The 20044-nt window shown below is 41.5% G+C and overlaps 1 protein-coding gene across 4 annotated transcripts in view; it reads left to right on the forward strand.

Annotated features, from left to right (window-relative positions):
* The window catches only part of UBAC2 (UBA domain containing 2), a 187763-nt gene that overhangs the window by 22974 nt on the left and 144745 nt on the right, over positions 1-20044 (forward strand). For 2 of the 4 annotated variants that reach the window (XM_019039738.3, XM_055360005.2), the window contains exon 2: positions 16944-17071. The exons of the other annotated variants lie outside the window; for them this stretch is intronic. In XM_019039738.3, the coding sequence (XP_018895283.1) occupies positions 16944-17071 (128 nt within the window). The remainder of the gene's footprint in view (positions 1-16943; positions 17072-20044) is intronic. 4 annotated transcript variants of the gene reach the window in all.

Here is a 20044-nt window from a genome sequence, read left to right on the forward strand (position 1 = left end):
GTTGTGTTTGTAGTCCGGATTATCAGAGCTTGAATTCTGGTTCTGCTGCTCACTAGCCTCTTCTTGTGCACTGTTTCGGTGTACTCAGCCTCACCTTTTATTTTATTTCTACAGAGTCCCATTTGGTGAGTAAGCTGGTTTTTTGTTCCTATTTCTGTGTTCCTCCAATGGGGCTTCTTTTCTATGGCCACTCTAGACCATTGAGGATGGAAGCTGATGGATAAAAATGCTGCCCTGTTCCACCTGGGATGGTAGTTGAGACACATTCACAAGGCTTCTCGGAAAGTCCTGCAGGTTCCAGCACCTGTCAGAAACATCTGTCACTCATGGTGATCGCCTACTTGACAGTGCCCTTCTTTGGACTCTTCCTCTGTTTCGCTCCCTGTGTCCTTCACTACTGCTCCCTGGGATCACATTCCAAAATAAAGTCCCTGCCTGGAAGCCTTTGTCTCACCTTTTACTCTTAGAGGAACCCCGGCTAAGACATTTTCTAGTCATGGATAGGTAATGTACTCTCTGAGTCACAGTTTTGTCTTCTGTATAAATCTGAGAAGAGTGATGTCTGCCTCATAGGGTTATTTTGAGGTTTAAACCATATAAGTAATTCATTCACCACATAGTTACTGAAAGGCAACTGTGTGCTAAGTGGTGGCATTCTGGCTATAGGGATATGGCAGTGAGCAAGACAACTAGGACCCTATCTTCATAGAGTTTACATTCTGATGAAGGAGACGGACAAAGAAGCAAACAAAGAATTTCAAGTAGTAAAGAATGCCACAGAGTAAATTAACCAGGATGATGCACTCAAAAGCAAAAAATCACGATGGAAGACCACTCTGAGGAGGTGCTCTTAGAAATGAGGACTCAATGGTGAGAATAAGCTGGACGTGGGAAGAACATTTTGGGTAGAGAGAGTAACAGGCACATAGGCCCTGTAGTGGGAGTGGCAGGAGCAAAGTAGCACACATAAAGTGTCATGCTAATACTTCCACTTCCTAAGTGCTTAATAAATGTTGGTTGGTATTAGTAGTTACTAGTTGGTTATGTTAGTAATTAATAATTGAGGTTAGATCAAAGGGGTAGCCCATTGGTAATTACATAGCAGTAAGTGGTCAGTTTAGCCTTATGGATTGATGACAAATTGGTTTCATAGAATAAGCAGTAATTGGGCAGGATGAGAATGGTTTCATAGTATACTTTAACTTGTTGATATGGTAAATTACATTGATTTGCTTTGCATTCCCAGGATAAGCATTATTTGGTCATGATGTATTCTTTTTATATAATGCTAGGTTTGATTTACTGATGTTTTGTTGAGAATTTTGCATCTGTTAATACGTTCATAAAGTATATTGGTCTATTTTTTGCCTTTTAATATCTTTGCGTGGCTTTGCTAACAGTGTAACACTGGCTTCATAACATGAGTTGGAAAGTGTTCTCTATTTTTCTGTGTTGTAACAGAGTTTGTATAGAATTGGTATTTAAATGCTTGGTAGAATTCTCCCCTGAAGCCATCAGACTTGGAGTTTTCTTTGTTGGAAGTCTTTTAACTATAAATTCAATTTCATAATATCTGTAGGACTATTTAAGTTACCCATTTCTTCTTGAATGAGCTTTGGTAGGTTGTGTCTTCCAAGAAGTTTGCCTGTTTCATCTAAGTTATCAAATTTATGGGCATAAAGTATTTCCTAACATTCCCTTTCAAAAAAAAATTTAGTTGTGATAAGAAATTTTAGTAGTGATAAGAAATACATAACATAAAACTTACTATTTTAACTATTTTTAAGTGTACAGTTCAGTGATATTAAGTACATTCACATTGTTGTGCAACTTCTTACTATCCTTTTAATGTCTCTGGGGTCAGTAGTGATGCCTCCTCTTTATTCCTGATACTGATAATTGTGTCTTCTCTGTTTTTGTCCTGATGATTTCTGCTAGAAGTGTATCAGTTTTATTGATCTCAAGAACCAGCTTTGAGTTTCATTGATTTGTCTCTATTATAGTTTGGTTTTTCCATTTCATTGATTTCTACTCTTAATTATTTCTTTATATCTGCTTGCTTAGGTTTTAATTTGCTCTTCTTTCTCTTTTTCTGTTTTTTTTTTTTTTAAGATTGTAACCTACACCATTATGTGAGACCTTTTTTCTTCCTAATATAAGCATTTTTATGCTACATTTTCCCCTCTAAGCATTGCTCTATCTGCAGTCCACAAATTTTGCTTGGTTGTGCTTCATTTTTTTATTCTATTTTAAATATACTCTAATTTCCTTTGTGACTTCCTCTTTGACCCAGATATTGTTTAGAAATGTGTTGTTGAGTTTTCACATATTTGGGGGATTTTCCATCTTTCTGCTGTTGGCTTCTGATTTTTTTGTGGCCAAGGAACATGCTTTATATTATTTTAATTCCTTTAAATTTTTTTGAGGACTCTTTTATGCCCAGAATATAGTCTATTTTGGTGAATGCTCCATATGCACTTGAAAAAATGTGTAACTTGCTGTTGTTGGGTGGAGTGTTCTATAAATGTCAATCAGGCCAAATTGGTTGATAATGTTTTTCAGGTCTTGTATATCCTTACTGATTTTACTCGTCAGCTTGGGCTGCCATAACAAAATACCACAGACTGGGTGGCTTAAGGAACAGAAATTAATTTTCTTACAGACCCAGAAGCTAGAAGTCCAAGCTCAGGGTTTTGGCGGGTTTGGTTTCTCCTGGGGCCTTGCGGGAGCCTGCTGGCTTCTAGCTGTGTCATCACATGGTCTTTCCTTTGTGTGTGCAAGTATCCCTGGGTCCCTCCCTTTTCTTATAAAGACATGTCACATTGAATTAGGGCTCCATCTATCCTTATGACCTCACTTAACCTTAATTACCTCTTTAAAGGGCCTATCTCCAAACTTAGTCAACATAGAGCTTCAACATACAAATTTTAGGAGGAAACGTTCAGTCCATAACAGTGATTTTCTGTTTGCTTGTATTATCGATTACTGTGAGAAGAGTGCTGAATTCTCCAACTATATTTGTGGATTTATCTACGTCCCATTTCAGTTCTATTAATTTTTGCTTCATTGAAATCCTTTCTCAGCTCTCAGATTCTATGATTCACTGTGCACCTCCCACCCAATGTTTTAATTATGAAAAATTTCAAACATGCCACAAAGTAGAAAGAGGGGTACACTGAACACCCATATACCCACCACCTAGATTCTACACAATTAACATTTTACTATGTTGGCTTTAGCAAATATCAATCCCTTTATTTATTTGATCAGTACCATATGATTTTTAAAAATGCATTTCAAAGTAGATTATGGTCACATTTTCTCTAAACACTTAAATGTGCATTGTTATTACCTAGAGTTTAATAATTATTTAAAGGTTTTTGAGTTAAAATTTTTACGTAGTAAAAGTACAAATCTTGAGTTGATGAGTGAATCTTGTTGTCTATAATGATACTGTATACTTATCCTGTGATGTGCAACTGTTTGGATATTTGTGTATTATTGCTTTCCACATAGGTTTCTGAGATGTGATTTTTGCTCATCTTGAGAGGGATACTTAGTGGTAATTATCAGATCTGTATTTTTAGGGGTTTGTTTGGTCCTGGACAGAATTAAAATGGCTGCGTAAATAGGGTCAGTTAATTAGTTCAGTAAATATTTGCTTATATTTGGTTTTAATTTTTAATTGTGGTAAAATGTACACAATATAAAATGTACAATCTTAACTATTTTTGTGTATAGTCCAGTAGTATTAAGTACGTTCATATTGTGCAACCGATGTCTATAACTCTTCTCATCTTGCAGAAATGAAACTCTGTATCCATTAAACAACTTCCCATTACCCCCTTCCTCCGCCCACTGTACCCTGCCTCTGGCAACCACTTTTCTACTTTCTGCCTCTGTGAATTTTACTACTCTAGGTACTGCAAATAAGTGGAATCATATAATATTTATCTTTTTGTGACCAGCTTATTTCACATAGCATAATGTCCTCAAGGTTCATGCATGTTGTTCCATGTGCCAGTTTCCTTCCTTTTTAAGGCTGAATTAAATTCCGTTATATGTGTATGCCACATTTTGTTTACCCGTTTATCCATTCATCTGCCAGTGGACACTTGGGTTCCTCCCGCCAGTATGTGAGCACCTCCTTCACATCACTCCCCTTTTGTTTAACAAACACTCTTGACTGCCTTTATGTGCCAGGTCCTATTGGAGGCATGAGGGATGCTGCAACAAGGAATGTACCAGACAAAGCTGCTGCCCTAAGTAAGCTTGTGTTCTAGTGGAGACTGAAGATGGGCGGATGGACAATAGACCAATAAACATATTTCCTTGATTCTAAAATGCATTTGGTCCCACATTTTAATGATTCTAAAATTGGAACGTGCCTTGTAATTGATGACGTCTTAGAATTATATTTGGCAGCGTTTATTTTTTAGTGGCACTAAAAATAATGGTGTATCAGTTTGAATCATAGAGTTGATGGATCACTATTAAATCCGCTGTTAAGTGCTATGAAAAAAGCAGGACAAAGGATAAGGTGACATTTGAGCACAGCACATGTTTAGTTGATGTGTTTTCATAGCAGGACTTCATCCCTGAAGGAGGCAGTATGTTGATTCACATTTGGCACAAACTCTGACCCCACTGTGAGCTGGTAGCACTTTGCAGACTGGTTATTTTGAGTGGCACTGGTAGAGAGGAGAGAGAGACCTCTCAGGTGAAGGCTTGGGGGAGCATATTGCAAGATGGGCCCAGATCTTGTAGGTAAGAAAGACAACATGTCAGTAACTTAGTCAGGGCCATCTCAGTAACTGCCAACAGTTCTTCCAGTTGTCCAGATCAAAACTTAATTTTATTCTTGACTTCTCCATCTGCCCATGCACCCAGTTAGTCAGCATATCCTGCCTGCAGTACCTTCACAACATATCCCAGTTCCGACCTCCCTCTTCATCTACACCTCCACCCTGCTGGTTTGAACATCCTCCTTTCTTCCCTGGATTCCCTAACAGCCTTCTAACTGGTTTACTATCTTCCACCGTTGCCTTACTGTAATTTCTTCTCAATGTAGCAACCAAAGTGATCATTCAAAAACATGTCCAATCATGTTATTCCTCTACTTAGACCTCCCCAAAGCACCCTGTCACATCCAGAGGAAAGGTTAAAGTCCTCATAATGGCCTGTAGGGCTCTGGACCATTCCCCTCATCACCACTTGTTTGACGTTAGCTCCCTCCCTGTCTGCCTTGTGCTCATTCTGCTTTTGCCAGTTGGCAGCCTTATCATCATCTCTTAATCATGTTGAGCATGTTTTCATCTCAGAGCATGTGTACTTGCTTTTTTTTCCTCCAGAATCACCCTTCCCTCAGATATCTGCAAGGCCTACATCTTCAGGTCTCTGCCCAAATCCACATTACAAGAAGGTTTTCCCTAACCAGGTTGGATAAGACGGCATCCCTTGGCTGGGCGCGGTGGCTCATGCCTGTAATCCCAGCACTTTGGGAGGCCAAGGAGGGTGGATCACCTGAGGCCAGGAGTTCAAGACCAGCCTGACCAACATGGAGAAACTCAGTCTCTACTAAAAATACAAAATTAGCCAGTTGTGGTGGTGCATGCCTGTAATCCCAGCTACTCGGGAGGCTGAGACAGGAGAATCGCTTGAACCCAGGAGGCAGAGGTTGCAATGAGCCGAGATTGTGCCATTGCACTCCAGCCTGGACAACAAGAGCGAAACTCCATCTCAAAAAAAAAAAAACAACAAAAAAAGATGGCACCCCTCCTTCCCCAGTTATGCTGCAGTAGCAAACAACTCTGAAATATCAGGAACCCGAGACAAGGCTTGCATCTCACTGGTGTTCCATCTCCACTGCAGGTTACCTAGGAGGGTTCCACTCCACACTGTCCTCAGCCCCGGGAGCTGGCTGATAGGGTAACCATCTTGCACATTGGCAGGTGAAAAGAACAAGAATGATTCCCTGGCTCTTAAAGGGTCCTCCTGGAAGTGACATAGCTTTCATTTACTTGGCCAGAGCAAGTCACATTGCCATGCCTCATTCATTTGGGAGTGGGGGTGGGGAGCAGTCCTACCATGTGTTTGGGAAGAGACGGGAAATATGTGGTGAATAACAAAGCCACAGGTTTTATTTTCCCTAGTTCATTTCTCATAGGATTTATTTCCATCTGACATAATGTATATCTACCTTGTTTTGTCTGTTGTTGTTTTTCTGTCCTGTCTAGACTCCAAACCACAAAGCTAGGGACTTTGTCCACAGTTTATTGCTGTGCCTCAGGACCTAGAATAATGCATGGTACAGCGTGGATGCCTACTCATTTAGAGAATGATTGAGAATACCAAAGCAGACCGTTCATTTATTCATTTGGTGCATGTGTTGGGAGTTTGGTATTCAAGTTGGGAGTGTGAATTAGGGAGGTTTGAGGAGAGAGGAAGAGATGGTGTGAGATAAGAAGTTGTAGAGCAGATATACTAGAGAAAATCAGTGGAAATGCTGGTCAGTGGAGAGTGTCACCTTGAGACTTGAGACCAAGAATTTATGGTGAAATCTTGTAGCTCAGATGGGTGACTTTCTTGAGTCATGTTGAGTTGCTCAGAAGCTGGCAAGGAAGAGGAAGGACTGACGGGGCCCATTGCACAAGGACAGGTGGAAACCCAAGTTGAAGGAAACATGGATCAAGCTGCCCCTTGCACTTACATCACCCCTGCTCCGTCTGCAGTCCTGTCAGAGTCACAAAGGAGCTTGCCTTTAGTGGGGGAAGCCCGGGGTGTTGTGATGGTGCTGGTGGTAGGAGCAATATTCTCTATATTCATTCATTTTTTTTTTTTTTTGATACGGAATCTCGCTTTGTTGCCCAGGCTGGAGTGCAATGGCACAATCTCGGCTCACTGCAACCTCCGCCTCCTGGGTTCAAGCGATTCTCCTGCCTCAGCCTCCTGAATAGCTGGGATTACAGGCGCCCCCCACCCCACCACGCCCGGCTAATTTTTGTATTTTTAGTAGTGACGGGGCTTCACGATGTTGGCCAGGCTAGTCTCAAACTCCTGACCTCAAGTGATCTGCCCGACTTGGCCTCTCAAAGTGCTGGGGTTATAGGCATGAGCCACTGTGCCCGGCCCCTGTATTTATTCTTTTATTTCATTTTCTTCTCGTAACACTTTTAGGTAGGTTCTCGTCTCCATTTTACAGGTGAGGAAAATTGAGGCTGAAATGGCTCAAGAAAGGATTTAGGTTGGTTAGGCTTATAGTCATGGTGCTCTCCTCTACTTTTGAATTACTAGGTAATGAGGAACTCGGTTAGATTTTAGATTCCGTGGAGCCTTGTTTGCATTTTGGTCATGAAGAAAGTATGCAGCCACTTTACTAATGGTTCTAGTTTAGATGCTCACAAGACCTTACCAGAGAGGAAATAGTTGGGCTATTTTTATATGCTTAGACAAGTACAATAACCACAGTGTCAACTGTAACTGGTAAATTCGCCCCCAGGGAATTTCTTATGAATAAGATGAAGGTGCACCTCACAGAATCTGAGAATGTCCCCATCAGTGAGGCTTTTCTGTGATCTTGGCTGTTAATGATCTGGACGTTTCATCTGTGCAAGGGACGGTGCTAGGCTTTATGGTGGATGTAGCGAAGAGTGAGGCGTGTGGCCTCCCTTCAGGAATCTTTATTGTGGTTGGGATAGCAAAACTGTACAAACCCTGGCTGCTCATAGTAGTGTGTGGGAACGAGGGTGCAGAGTGGGGGAAAAGCCCTTCAGGCTAAAATGGTTCACTCAGGCTGATGGAGGAAAGTAGAAACAACTGTAATTTGAAGGCTGCATAAGATTTAGATAAGGGAGTATCTGTGCTAATAAGGAAGGCATTGATGATATTTGGGGATTTAAGTCTGGAAAAATTTTCCAAAGGCATTGAAACAGAAAGCAACATGTTCAGGAGGTAGTGAGCTGTGCAGTTTGATTGCAGCAAAGGCTCCTGAGAACAAAGCAATGGATGTTGTGCTGGAGAGGCAGGAGGCCCAGAATGTAGGGAGGTCTGGACAACCAGGGACAGTGACTTGTCATTTGAGCTTGAAGGTCATACCAAAGTGACCACATTGCAGCCTTGTTTTAGGAAAGAGTATATACAAACACACACAGATAGTCCTTGCTTTGCAAGGTGATGCAGGACCGTAAAAATGACTGTGCAAGTTGAAACTGGGCAAAGCTATTTTAATCATCAATGGGGAAAATTTGGATTGTTCTGTGACTTTTAAAAATCTTTGTTGAAAGAATGCTTTGTTAAAACTTTAGACTTTCTCTTATAAATGTATAGTTATAAATGCATAGGGAAATGAAAAAATAGTAAAACAGTATACTGTAATTTATTAAAAACTTTAGCGACATTGAGAATTAAAGTGTTTTATTTCTTTGTAAGAAACTTACCAGGAGCAGTTTGAACAGTGTTTGCCTTCTTCCTGTTGTGTAACTTATTGGAAGTATCTGTCTTAAACCTTGTGAATTGTCATACACCTTTCTGAGTTTGGCTGAGTTTCCATTATTTTATTCTCTCTGCTTTCAATGTGACAAAATATCCCTGAGAGTTTCCTTAATACATAGATTTTTGCCAGCATCACTTCCTCAGGGACATCATAATCACTATTTTAGTGTACTGTTGCTTCTCTAACAAATTATCACAAACGTGGTGGTTTAAAACAAAAGAAATATGGCCAGGCACGGTCGCTCATGCCTGTAATCATAGCACTTTGGGAGGCTGAGGTGGGCAGATTTGCCTGAGCTCAGGAGTTCGAGACCAGCCTGGGCAACATGGCAAAACCCTGTCTTTACTAAAAATACAAAAACATGAGCTGGGCATGGTGGCAAGCGCCTGTAGTCCCAGCTGCTTGGGAGGCTGAGGGACGAGAATTGCTTGAACCTGGGAGGCGTCAGAGGTTGCAGTGAGCTGAGATCACGCCACTGCACTCCAGCCTGGGCAACAGAGCAAGACTCTGTCTCCTCAATAAATAAATAAATAAAACAAAATAAATTTATTATTCTACAGTTTGGAGGCCAGAAGTCCAAAATGGATCTCACTGGGATAAAATCAAGGTGTCAGCAGGGCTGCATTTCTTTTGGAAGCTCTGAGAAGGAATCTGTTTCTTCGCCTTTTGTAGCTTTCTGAGGCAGCTCACATTTCTTGACTCATGACCCAATTTTATCTTCGAAGCCAAGGGTGACTGGTGGACTCTTTCTTACACATTGTCACTCTGAAACTTACTCTCCTGCCTCCCTCTTGCACTTAAAAGGACTCTTGTGGGCCGGTCGCAGCGGCTCACGCTTGTAATCCTAGCACTTTGGGAGGCCGAGGCGAGTGGATCATGAGGTCAGGAGTCTGAGACCAGCCTGGCCAATATGGTGAAATCCCATTTCTACTAAAAATACAAAAATTAGCTCGATGTGGTGGCACGTGCCTGTAGTCCCAGCTACTTGGGGGGCTGAGGCAGGAGAATCGCTAAACCCGGTAGGCGGAGTTTGCAGTGAGCCGAGATTGTGCCACTGTACTCCAGCCTGGGCGACAGAGGGAGACTCCATCTCAAAAAAAAAGGACTCTTGTGATTGCATAGAATCCAGCTGGATATCTTAGGTAATCTCATCTCAAGGACATCTGATTAGCAACCTCAATTCTGTCTGCAACCTTAACTCCCCCTTGCTGTGTAACCCAACATAGTCACAGGTTCTGGGGATTAGGACGTGGACCTCCTTGGGGAGCCAGTATTCTATCACAGTCACCTTCCTGTTGATAAGTTCACCTTCACTGAGTTTCTCTAGCTGCCCACCTTGAATGGTGGCAGTGTCAACATTCCTGTGGTTTGATATTTCTTTTATAACCTGATAACATTTGATTCACATTTCACTTCCAGCACTATTACTTTTTGTTTCTTTGCTGTATACATTTTTTTTTTTTTTTGAGATGGAGTTTCTCCCTGTCGTCCAGGCTGGAGTACAATGGTGTGATCTCGGCTCACTGCAGTCTCTGTCTCCTGGGTTCAAGTGAGTCTCCCACCTCAGCCTCCCGAGTAGCTGGGACTACAGGCGTGCCACCACGCCCAGCTACTTTTTATATTTTTAGTAGAGACGGGGTTTCGCCATGTTGACCAGGCTGGTCTGAAACTCCTGACCTTAAGTGATCCACCCGTCTCGGCCTCCCAAAGTGCTGGGATTATAGATGTGAGCCACCACGCCTGGCTCTCTTTTTGTATACTTTCATGTTTATTGACTAGTTCCCTCTTTTGATGATCTATTTTTGTAAAATGTCACATGAATTTATCATTGGAAGATGAGGCAACACAACTCCATACTTTACTGTCTGTGCATGAATGGAATAACAGCTGCCCAGTGACCAGTCACTGACAGACTTAGAAAGAAGTGACATACATGATTGGTTGCTGATCATAATGCACGTCTTACTGACATAATGATCTATGTACTGAAGAGCTGGTGTTGTTTTACCAAATCATGGTAACTGAAGTCTGTGCCTATCAGAGCTATGCAGAAATGAGGAACTGCCAGTGTGTGTATTTTTGTACCATGTCTACATGTGTATTTATATAGGTTAATGTGTGTTACTTGTTTTTTAAAAAAGAAAATTGGGAGTTAAGCTAGAAACTATTAGAAGTGTGTATCTATGGGAGTGGGTTGGGGGTATGGGATAGAGGAGATAAATAACTGAAGTGAAAGTAAACCTTTGTTTTTCCTGGTTTTGGTTTTTGAACAATGTAAATATTTAACATATTCACAAATTTTAACTGAGAAAGGAGCAAACTTTAATATTGAATGTAAACAGAAATAAACCAATCTCTGTGTTATAACCACTAGGGAAAATAATTATTTCAAGTAGCTTTTGAACACAAGACCGTGTCCATCCTTAGTTGAGATATATATATACATATATTCACACACACATACTCTAAGGACCAAAAGAAAAAAATCTTCAAAGGTATCTTAAACTTCGCCCAGTGGGCTTAATAAGTAGTTTATTGTTTGTAATGATACTGATACTGTAATATTAAAATTTTATGTATAACCTAGGATAAAGCAAGCAGCTAACTATTAATATTTAAGAGAGAAAAGACAGAAATGCCAAGTGCTTAGGAAAAAGCACTGTAGGCCAGGCATGGTGGCTCACAGCTGTAATCCCAGCACTTTGGGAGGCCGAGGCGGGCAGATCGCTTGAGCTCAGGAGTTCAAGACCAGCCTGGGCCACATGGCAAAACCCTGTCTCTACACACACAAAAAAACAAAAAAAACGAAAAAAAAAAAAAAAAAACTGGCCGGTCGTGGGGCCTTGCCCCTGTAATCCCAGCTACTTGGGAGGCTGAGGCAGGAGGATTGCTTGAGCCTAGGAGGTGGAGGTTGCAGTCAGCTGAGATCACGCCACTGCACTCTAGCCTGGGCAACACAAGGAGACCCTGTCTCAAAAAAAGAAAAGAAAAATAGCACTGTAGTGTTAAATTGTTAAATTTGAATTGGAAATATCATTACGCATCATGATTTCAAAAATATATTTTCTAGCTCTGATTACTGAAAGAGGTAGAAGCATTGGGACCCAAAAAATTACAGTGAGCACATCTAATGCCCAGATTTGGTTTCTTTTCTTTTTTTTTTTCTGAGACGAAGTCTTACTCTGTTGCCCCAGCTGGAGTGCAGTGGCGTGATGTCGGCTCACTGCAACCTCCACTACCCGGGTTCAAGTGATTCTCCTGCCTCAGCCTCCCAAGTAGCTGGGACTACAGACACTCACCACCATGCCCAGCTAATTTTTGTATTTTTAGTAGAGACAGGGTTTCACTATGTTGGCCAGGCTGGTCTTGAACTCCTGACCTCATGATCTGCTCCCCTCGGTCTCCCAAAGTGCTGGGATTATAGGCATGAGCCACTGCACCCGACCTCAGATTTGGTTTCTAAAGACCATTTCCCAACATTCCCTAACAGGGATCCTTAGAGAAATTCTAGGTTTTGGGCAGGGCGGGTATAGGTGAGCCTAAAGCAAGGAAGATGAGTGGGTAGGTGGGGCAGCCAGAGCAGGCGTTGAGGGCCCTGGTTGAAAGGCCGAAGGAGCTGGTCAGAGGGCTTCCACCTGGACCATCTGAACGTTGGAAAAAGAATGCAACCGATTGTGACACATTGACTAAGTAAAAATCCATGAGTGTCGAGTGATACCGAGATACAAGGAGAATGAAGACAGAAGGCCAGCTAAGAAATAGAAAAGTAATGACAGAATTATCAACATTATCATTATGTAAGCCCTAGTGTAAGTCTTAATTGTAAACTTTTTCACGGTAAAAGGATGGGAGAAAAAAAAAAGGCAGTGTTTTTGGTTCCTGAGGAAGCGTAAGTATTTCATTATTTGATGGAAATCTCAGCCATGTTTTTGTAACCAAATCTGCTGGTACCACTTGAGTTCTCAACACTAGTCTTTTGATACTATGAATATTACAGGGTTATTATTTTATTATTATTATTATTATTTTCAGTTGCAAGATTTAATAGAGTGAAAACAGAGCTCCCATACAAAGGGAGGTACAGGGTTATTATATAAAGTAATTATTTCCAAGGAAAGCATGTTATTTCAGCGGTTTTCCTAGATTGAGATTCACTTTATTTTTCTGAGTCTCCATCATGGGCCGGACATTGTGCTAGCCGTTTCTTTTTTTTTTTTTTTTTTGAGATGGAGTCTCACTCTGTCGCCCAGGCTGGAGTGCAGTGGCACAATCTCGGCTCACTGCAACCACCACTTTCCAGGTTCAAGCGATTCAAGTGATTCTCCCGCCTCAGCCTCCCAAGTGGGATTATAGGCACTTGCCACCACGCCCGGCTAATTTTTTTGTATTTTTAGTAGAGACGGGGTTTCGCCATGTTGGCCAGGCTGGTCTCAAACTCCTGACCTCAGGTGATCCGCCCGCCTCAGCCTCCCAAAGTGCTGGGATTACAGGCGTGAGCCACTGTGCCCTGCCTGTGCTAGCCATTTCTACATGCATTACCTCACTTCATTCTTAGCATAACCCTGAGAATTAGGTCAGATGAAGTGACTGAAGCTCAGAGAGGTCAGATACTGTGTCCAATGACAAGCATCAGTAAGTGTGAAAATGAAGGTTCAAGGCCAAGTCTTCCGGGCCCCAGGTCCTTTCCCTTCTCATAGCTCTTGTTCTTTCCCATGGATTAGCTCAGCAAGTAGCTTCAGGGGCTTGTTTTCAGGATCTATGAGAGAGGAAGGCATGAAAACACAAAGGTGGAACCAAGGAAGACCAGAGGGAGAGAAGAGGCTACCTAGATGTCTCACAATAGTGTGCATTTTGATTAAATGACATACTTGGAGGAAATGTTCCTGAGTAGGTGAAAGCTGATATTTTGTTCTATTGGGGAAAAAAGTGAGCTAGAAGAAAACATAATTTGCTTCTTTTTTTCTCTCATATCAGAGGGAAGAGAGAAGACATTTATAGTTTCTAATATACCCTCAGTAGTATAATTCTGTCATACTTAATATGTAAATGACTAGATCAAGGAGGAAGAGGGGCGTGACTGCTTTTAGTACAAGGCAGAGGTCACACTAGTCTCTCCTGGAAAACTGACCTGGGCTCCAGTTGTACTCATGGTGGAAAATCTCAGGGGGCCACTACAGTCAGCAGTGTTAACACTTTTAGCCTCTTTTAATTTTTTAAAAACAAAACACCCAGGAATCAATTAACCAAAGATGTGCAATATATGTGCAAGGAAAACTATCAAACACTGGTGAAAGAACTTGAAGAGGACATAAAAAAATGAAAGGGTATTCCATGCTTATGGTTTGGAAGAATTAGTATTGTTAAAATGGCAATACTACCCAAAGCAATTTACAGATTCAATGCAATCCTCTCACAATATCAATGACATTCTTCACAGAAATAGAAAAAAAAAATCCTAAAATTTATATGGAAACACAAAAGATTCTGAGTAGCCAAAGCAATCCTGAGCAAAAAGAACAAGGTGAAGTATCACACTACCTGACTTCAAAATATACTACAGAGTAACCAAATCAGCAGGATACTCACATAAAAACAGACACATAGACCAGTGGAGCAGATTAGAAGACCAAGATACAAATCCATGCATTTGCAGCCAAAAAAGGTGGCAAGAACATACAATGGAGAAAGGACAGTCCCTTCAAAAAAATTGTGCTGGGGCCGGGTGCAGTGGCTCATGCCTATCATCCTAACCCTTTGGGAGGCTGAGGCGAGAGGATCACTTGAGGCTAGGAGTTTGAGACCAGCCTGATCAACATGGCAAGACTATCTCTCCAAAAAAAAATTAGCCAGGTGTGGTGGCTTGTGCCTGTAGTCCCACCTACTAGGGAGGCTGAGGTGGGAGGATCACTTGAGCCCAGGAGTTCAAGGCTGCCGTGAGCTGTGATCATGCCGCTGGACTCCAGCTTGGGCAATAGAGTGAGACCCTGTCTCAAAAAAAATTGTGCTGGTAAAACAGGTTAACCATATGCAGAAAAATGAAAGACCCGTATTTCTTACTATACATAAAAATCAAATCGAAATGGATTAAAGACTTAAGTCTAAGACCTGAAACTATGAAACTACTAGCAGAAAATGTTGGAGAAATGCTCCAGGACATTGGTCTGGGCAAAGACTTTTTGTGTAAGATCTCAAAAGCACAGACAGCCAAAGGAAAAATAGACAGATGGGATTAAATCAAACAAAAAGCTCCTGTTGCACAGCAAAAGAAACAGTCAACAAAGAGATAACCCACAGAATGGGAGAAAAATACTTAAAATACTTGCAGATTAATCCATCTGACAAGAGATTAGTAACCAGAATTTGTAAGGAGCTCAAACAACTCAATAGCAAAAACCCAAATAATCCATTTTAAAAGTGGGCAAAAGATCTGAATAGACATTCTCAAAAGAAGACAGACAAATGGCCAACAGGCATATGAAAATGTGCTCAACATTATTGATCATCAGAGAAATGCAAATCAAAACCACAATGAGATACTTCACCCGAGTTAGAATGGCTTTTATCAAAAAGACAGGAATAACAGAGGCTGGCTGCTGGGCACGGTGGCTCATGCCTGTAATCCTAGTACTTTGGGAGGCCGAGGTGGGTATCACCTGAGGTCAGGAGTTCAAGACCAGCCTGGCCAACATGGTGAAACCCCGTCTCTACTAAAAATACAGAAATTAGCTGGGCATGGTGGTGGGTGCCTGTAATCCCAGGTACTTGGTAGGCTGAGGCAGGAGAATCACTTGAACCCGGGGGGCAGAGGTTGCAGTGAGCCGAGATGGCACCACTTCACTCCAGCCTGGGCGAAAGAGCAAAACTCTGTCTCAAAAACGGCAACAACTACCAAACAAAACAGAGGCTGGCCAGGATGTGGAGAAAGGGGAACCCTGGTACACTGTTGGTGGGAATGTAAATTAGTACAGTCACGATGGAAAACAGTATGGAGGTTCTTAAAAAAAATAAAAATAAAACTACCATATGATCCACTACTGGATATATATTCAAAAGAAAGGAAATCAGTATTTCAAAGACATATCTGCACTTCCATGCTTATTGCAGCACTATTCACAATAGCCAAAATGTGGAATCAACTGAAGTGTCCATCAATGCAGATGTGAGCCATCAGGCCTGGCCTTCTTTGTTGTATACTTTCATCTTTATTGACTAGTTCCCTCTTTTGAGTTTCCAGTGAATGGGAAAAAAATGGATGATAGATAAATAAAATTTTATGCGTATACACACACACACACACACACACACACACACACACACACACACAGTGGAATATTATTCAGCTATAAAAAGAATGAAATCCTGTCATTTGCAGCCACATGGATGGAACTAGAAGACATGTAAGTGAAATAAGAACAAAAAGACAAAGATTGCATGTTCTCACACGTGGAAGCTAAAATAGTGGATCTCATGAAGACAGAGAGTAGGTTGGTGGTTATCAGAGGCTGGGAAGGGTAGGAGGGAGAGGGGGATAAAAAGAGGTTGATTAATGGGTACAAATATACACTTAGAAGAAATAAGACAGTGTTCAGTAGGTCAGGAGCGTGTCTGTAGTTGACACTAATCTATCGTACATTTCAGAATAGCTAGAAGAGAATAATTGAGCCTAAAGAAAAGAGAGATATTTAAGATAATTACCCGGGCTGGGTGCCGTGGCCCATGCCTGTGATCCTAGCACTTTGGGAGGCCAAGGCAGAAGGATCGCTTGAGCCCAGGAGTTTGAGACCAGTCTGGCCAACATGGCAAAACATGGTCTCTACTAAGAATACAAAAATTAGCCAGGCATGGTGGCACGTGCCTGTAATCCCAGCTACTCAGGAGGCTGAGGCAGGAGAATCGCTTGAACCTGGGAGGTGGAGGTTGCAGTGAGCCGAGATTGCGCCACTGCACTCCAGTTTGGGTGACAAAGTGAGACTCTCTCTGGATATGATTATATGAATGTATCAGATTATCATATGTACTCCCAAAATGTGTTCCCTAATATATATCAATTAAAAAATGAAATTAAAAATGTATTTTTATATATGTATGAGTTTTGTGCATGCTCAGGAGCTAACTGGCTGATTTGATAGAAACACACTTCTCTATTTCTTTACACTTGGGTAGCCATTTTCTGAAAGGTGTTCTATGGAAGTTCTGGCTGTAAACTTGGTCTCATTTAAGAGCCAACTGGCAATGAAGCCCTGCTAGGGCATTCTGCTTGTTTCCAGTGTCCTTTGATCACTTACATCCCCAGGTCGATGTTTTGAAAGTGGATATTAGAACCAAATTTCAGAGTTTCTGGACTTTGTCTTCATTCTGATTTAAAAGAAGTGAATTCTCTTGCTTTTCACGCATGTGGTTTTTTAAATCTTAGGAACAATCATTCTGAAAGTGGTTTCCTTTTTCCCTCCAGACAAGGCGCCTCTGTCGAAGAGCCTTCTGCTGGTCCCCAGTGCCCTCTCCCTCCTGCTAGCCCTCCTCCTGCCTCACTGCCAGAAGCTCTTTGTGTATGACCTTCACGCAGTCAAGAACGACTTCCAGGTGAGCTCTGCCTCATTGGCCCCTGAGAGGAGAGCGGACAGTTTTTTTTTTTCTTTCTAGATTTGCTTTTTCTTCCTGCTGTTAGTCCCGCAAAGCCCCCAATTTGTAAGAAATATTTATTATTAATATTTCATTAAGTAACTTCTAGTTATTGATTTTTCAGCAAAACAGATAATAATGAAGCAATGGCAATATTTCCTTTTATTAGGCACATTTGTTTTCAGTTTCACTTTTTACTCAGAGAAGTGTAATTTATAACTTCAAGGGAATTAAAAACAATGTTAAATCTTTTTTTTAATGCCCAGTATGCATACTTAGCTTTGCCAAAAGCTTGTCTCAATTTGAATATTTGATTAGAGGAGCTAGGCTCTGTCAGCTGTATCAGATTATGAATTTTTGATAACTTTTACAGTGGTGGTTAAACGAAGTAAGAAATTTCTCTTGAGTTTCTGCTGTGGGAAAGAGCAGAAGTGCTTTTCAAGGTTTCTGGACTGATCTTGTTGAAAATGCTAGTGCTGGGTTCTTGTCTATGAATTGGAGTGTTCGTGCAAATTCTGGTATATGACTGCTACCCTTTCTTTGCTAAGCACTTGGTTAGCCCATTTTAAGCATAATAATCCATTTCTTGAACACTGACACCTTTTCTTCATAGTAATATAATTAATACCATTGCTCAGATTGGCTTCACCAACTTACTGTGCAGGTCTTTTAGTTATTTATCCATATTACTGATTTGTCAGAAGATAGTGTAGCTTCTGTATTATTTCAGTTGCTATAATGCAGTTATTCTCAACCCTGGACACACATTAGAATCACCTGAAAAAACTTCAAAGGTCTGTCTCCATATCTATACTTATGTGAAGGTATAATTTATACCTAGATTTATATAAACCCAGTATCTCGCCCCAGAACAACTGAGTCACAGAGTCTGGTGGTGGCGCCTGGGCATTGCTGTACATTTAAAAACAACCCCTAGGGGATTCTAGTGTATGGTTGGCTTTGAGGACCACTAATGTAAGGGCCCCCGGGCCTTGGGTTGATACCTTTCTAATTTCTGGAGTTAATTTGGTTCGTTTGGCTAAGCCCACTCTGTGGGCATCTGTGCTTTAAAGGTGGTGACCTGCTTGGATGGAAGAGGACCACTCTTCTGTCCAGGAATGGGAATAGCCACATCCAGATTAACACTTAAAACACCTAAGAGGCTCTCAGTGTGTATTCATGAGAGATATGGGAGTTGCAGTTCTGCCTTGGGAAATCTAAACACACGCATACACATAAGAACGTGATTCTGTAGGTCATAGGTGTACATGACATCCTTGGGGGGCGATCAAGGAAATAGGGACCAGTATTGGGGGCCTACCTCTGGAGAGTCTTAGGGGTGTGAGCCTTCAGTTTGGTCCAAAAGAAGGGATGACTGTTAATTAGCAATGAAGAGAGGGAAGGGCATTTTACTTCAGGAAGTAACATGAATTTCAGACCCTTAGGAGTGTGGTACAGGAAGCATGCTTTGAGGCAAACCCAGGCTTAGATTGGAGAAGTACGGGAGGGCTCAGTTGATGAAGGGCTTTATTTTGTAAGTTCTGAACCTCCAAATTTTGGCAGTTAATGCAGAGGTACAGTCAGTTTTCTTTAGGTTGAGTTGCAGAAGCAGTGCTTTGCTGAGTGCAAGCCGGTAGCCAGTTATCAGTCTTTAGGGGACATTCACCTGTATAATAATATGCAGTGGTTTATTCTTATACCAGCTCTCATAGTTTTGTGTCCTTGAGTATGATTGCAACACATAAATTATTTAAAACTGTAGCTAGCAGCTTTATTTTCATTAACTGAAAAAATGGGGTTCTGGAAATGCAGTTTGTTATATCTTAGAAATTACAAACTCTCAATTTCCTTAATCCTCAGATTTTCTTAGTGGCTCTCAGAGCTTATCCCTGAGTAGAGTATTTTCGTTGTAATATTAAATGTGGGGATAGAGGACTTGGAGCTGCCTCTTATGGTTTTTGAATCTGGTGTTCTGAGGAGATGACAGTCATCATCATCTGACATTGGTAAAGTCTTTGGCAGTTTCCTATGTGCTCTCGTGTACTGCCTCATTGATCATATTGATGGAGGTATATGCTGCCTAAAGTTTCAGTGTGACTCCGGTACTGTTTCTCCTTGATCCCAGCTATGGCCTCAGCACAGCCTTAGAGGCAGCCATCCCAGTTCAGCTGGGCTGGCAGGTGAGATGAACTCTGGTGGCCAGTACAGTCATGACAAAGACTGCCTGGTGTCTTGCTTGGAGTAGAGACATATGTGACAGGTTTTGACAGTTGATATGCTCAGACTTCTCATTTGTATTCTTATTTCTGTTGGCAAGAGCACAGGTTGTATGACTTTACAAACTTTAGTTTCTCTGTGCCTCTTTTTCCTTAAGACAGTTGGCTGGGTGTGGTGGCTCACACCTGTCATCTCAGCACCTTGGGAGGCCAACGTTTGTGGATGGATTGCTTGAGCCCAGGAGTTCAAGACCAGCCTGGGCAACATGGCAAAACACCATCTCTACAAAAAATACAAAAATTAGACGGGTGTGGTGGTGCACACCTGTAGTCCCAGCTACTCAGGAGGCTGAGCTGCGAGTATTGATTCAGTCTCAGAGGGTTGAGCCTGCAGTGAGATGTGATCACATCACTGCACTACAGCCTGGGCAACAGAGCGAGACCGTGTCTCAAAAAAAAAAAAAAAAAAAGAAAAGAGTTACTATTACCAATGTTCGCAGCAGCATTATTCACAATAGCAAAAAGGCAGAAACCCAAATGTCTATTAACAGATACATGGATAAACAAAATGTGGTGTATACATACCATAGAATATTATTCAACTCTAAATGAGAATGAGATTGATACATGCTTTACCATGAACCTTGAAAATATTATGCAAAGTGAAATGAGCAAATGCAAAAGGACAAATAAATGATCTTACTTACATGAGGTATCT

This window comes from Gorilla gorilla, chromosome 14 (assembly GCF_029281585.2).
Source record: "Gorilla gorilla gorilla isolate KB3781 chromosome 14, NHGRI_mGorGor1-v2.1_pri, whole genome shotgun sequence".
In the NCBI taxonomy this organism is placed as follows: Eukaryota; Metazoa; Chordata; class Mammalia; order Primates; family Hominidae; genus Gorilla; species Gorilla gorilla.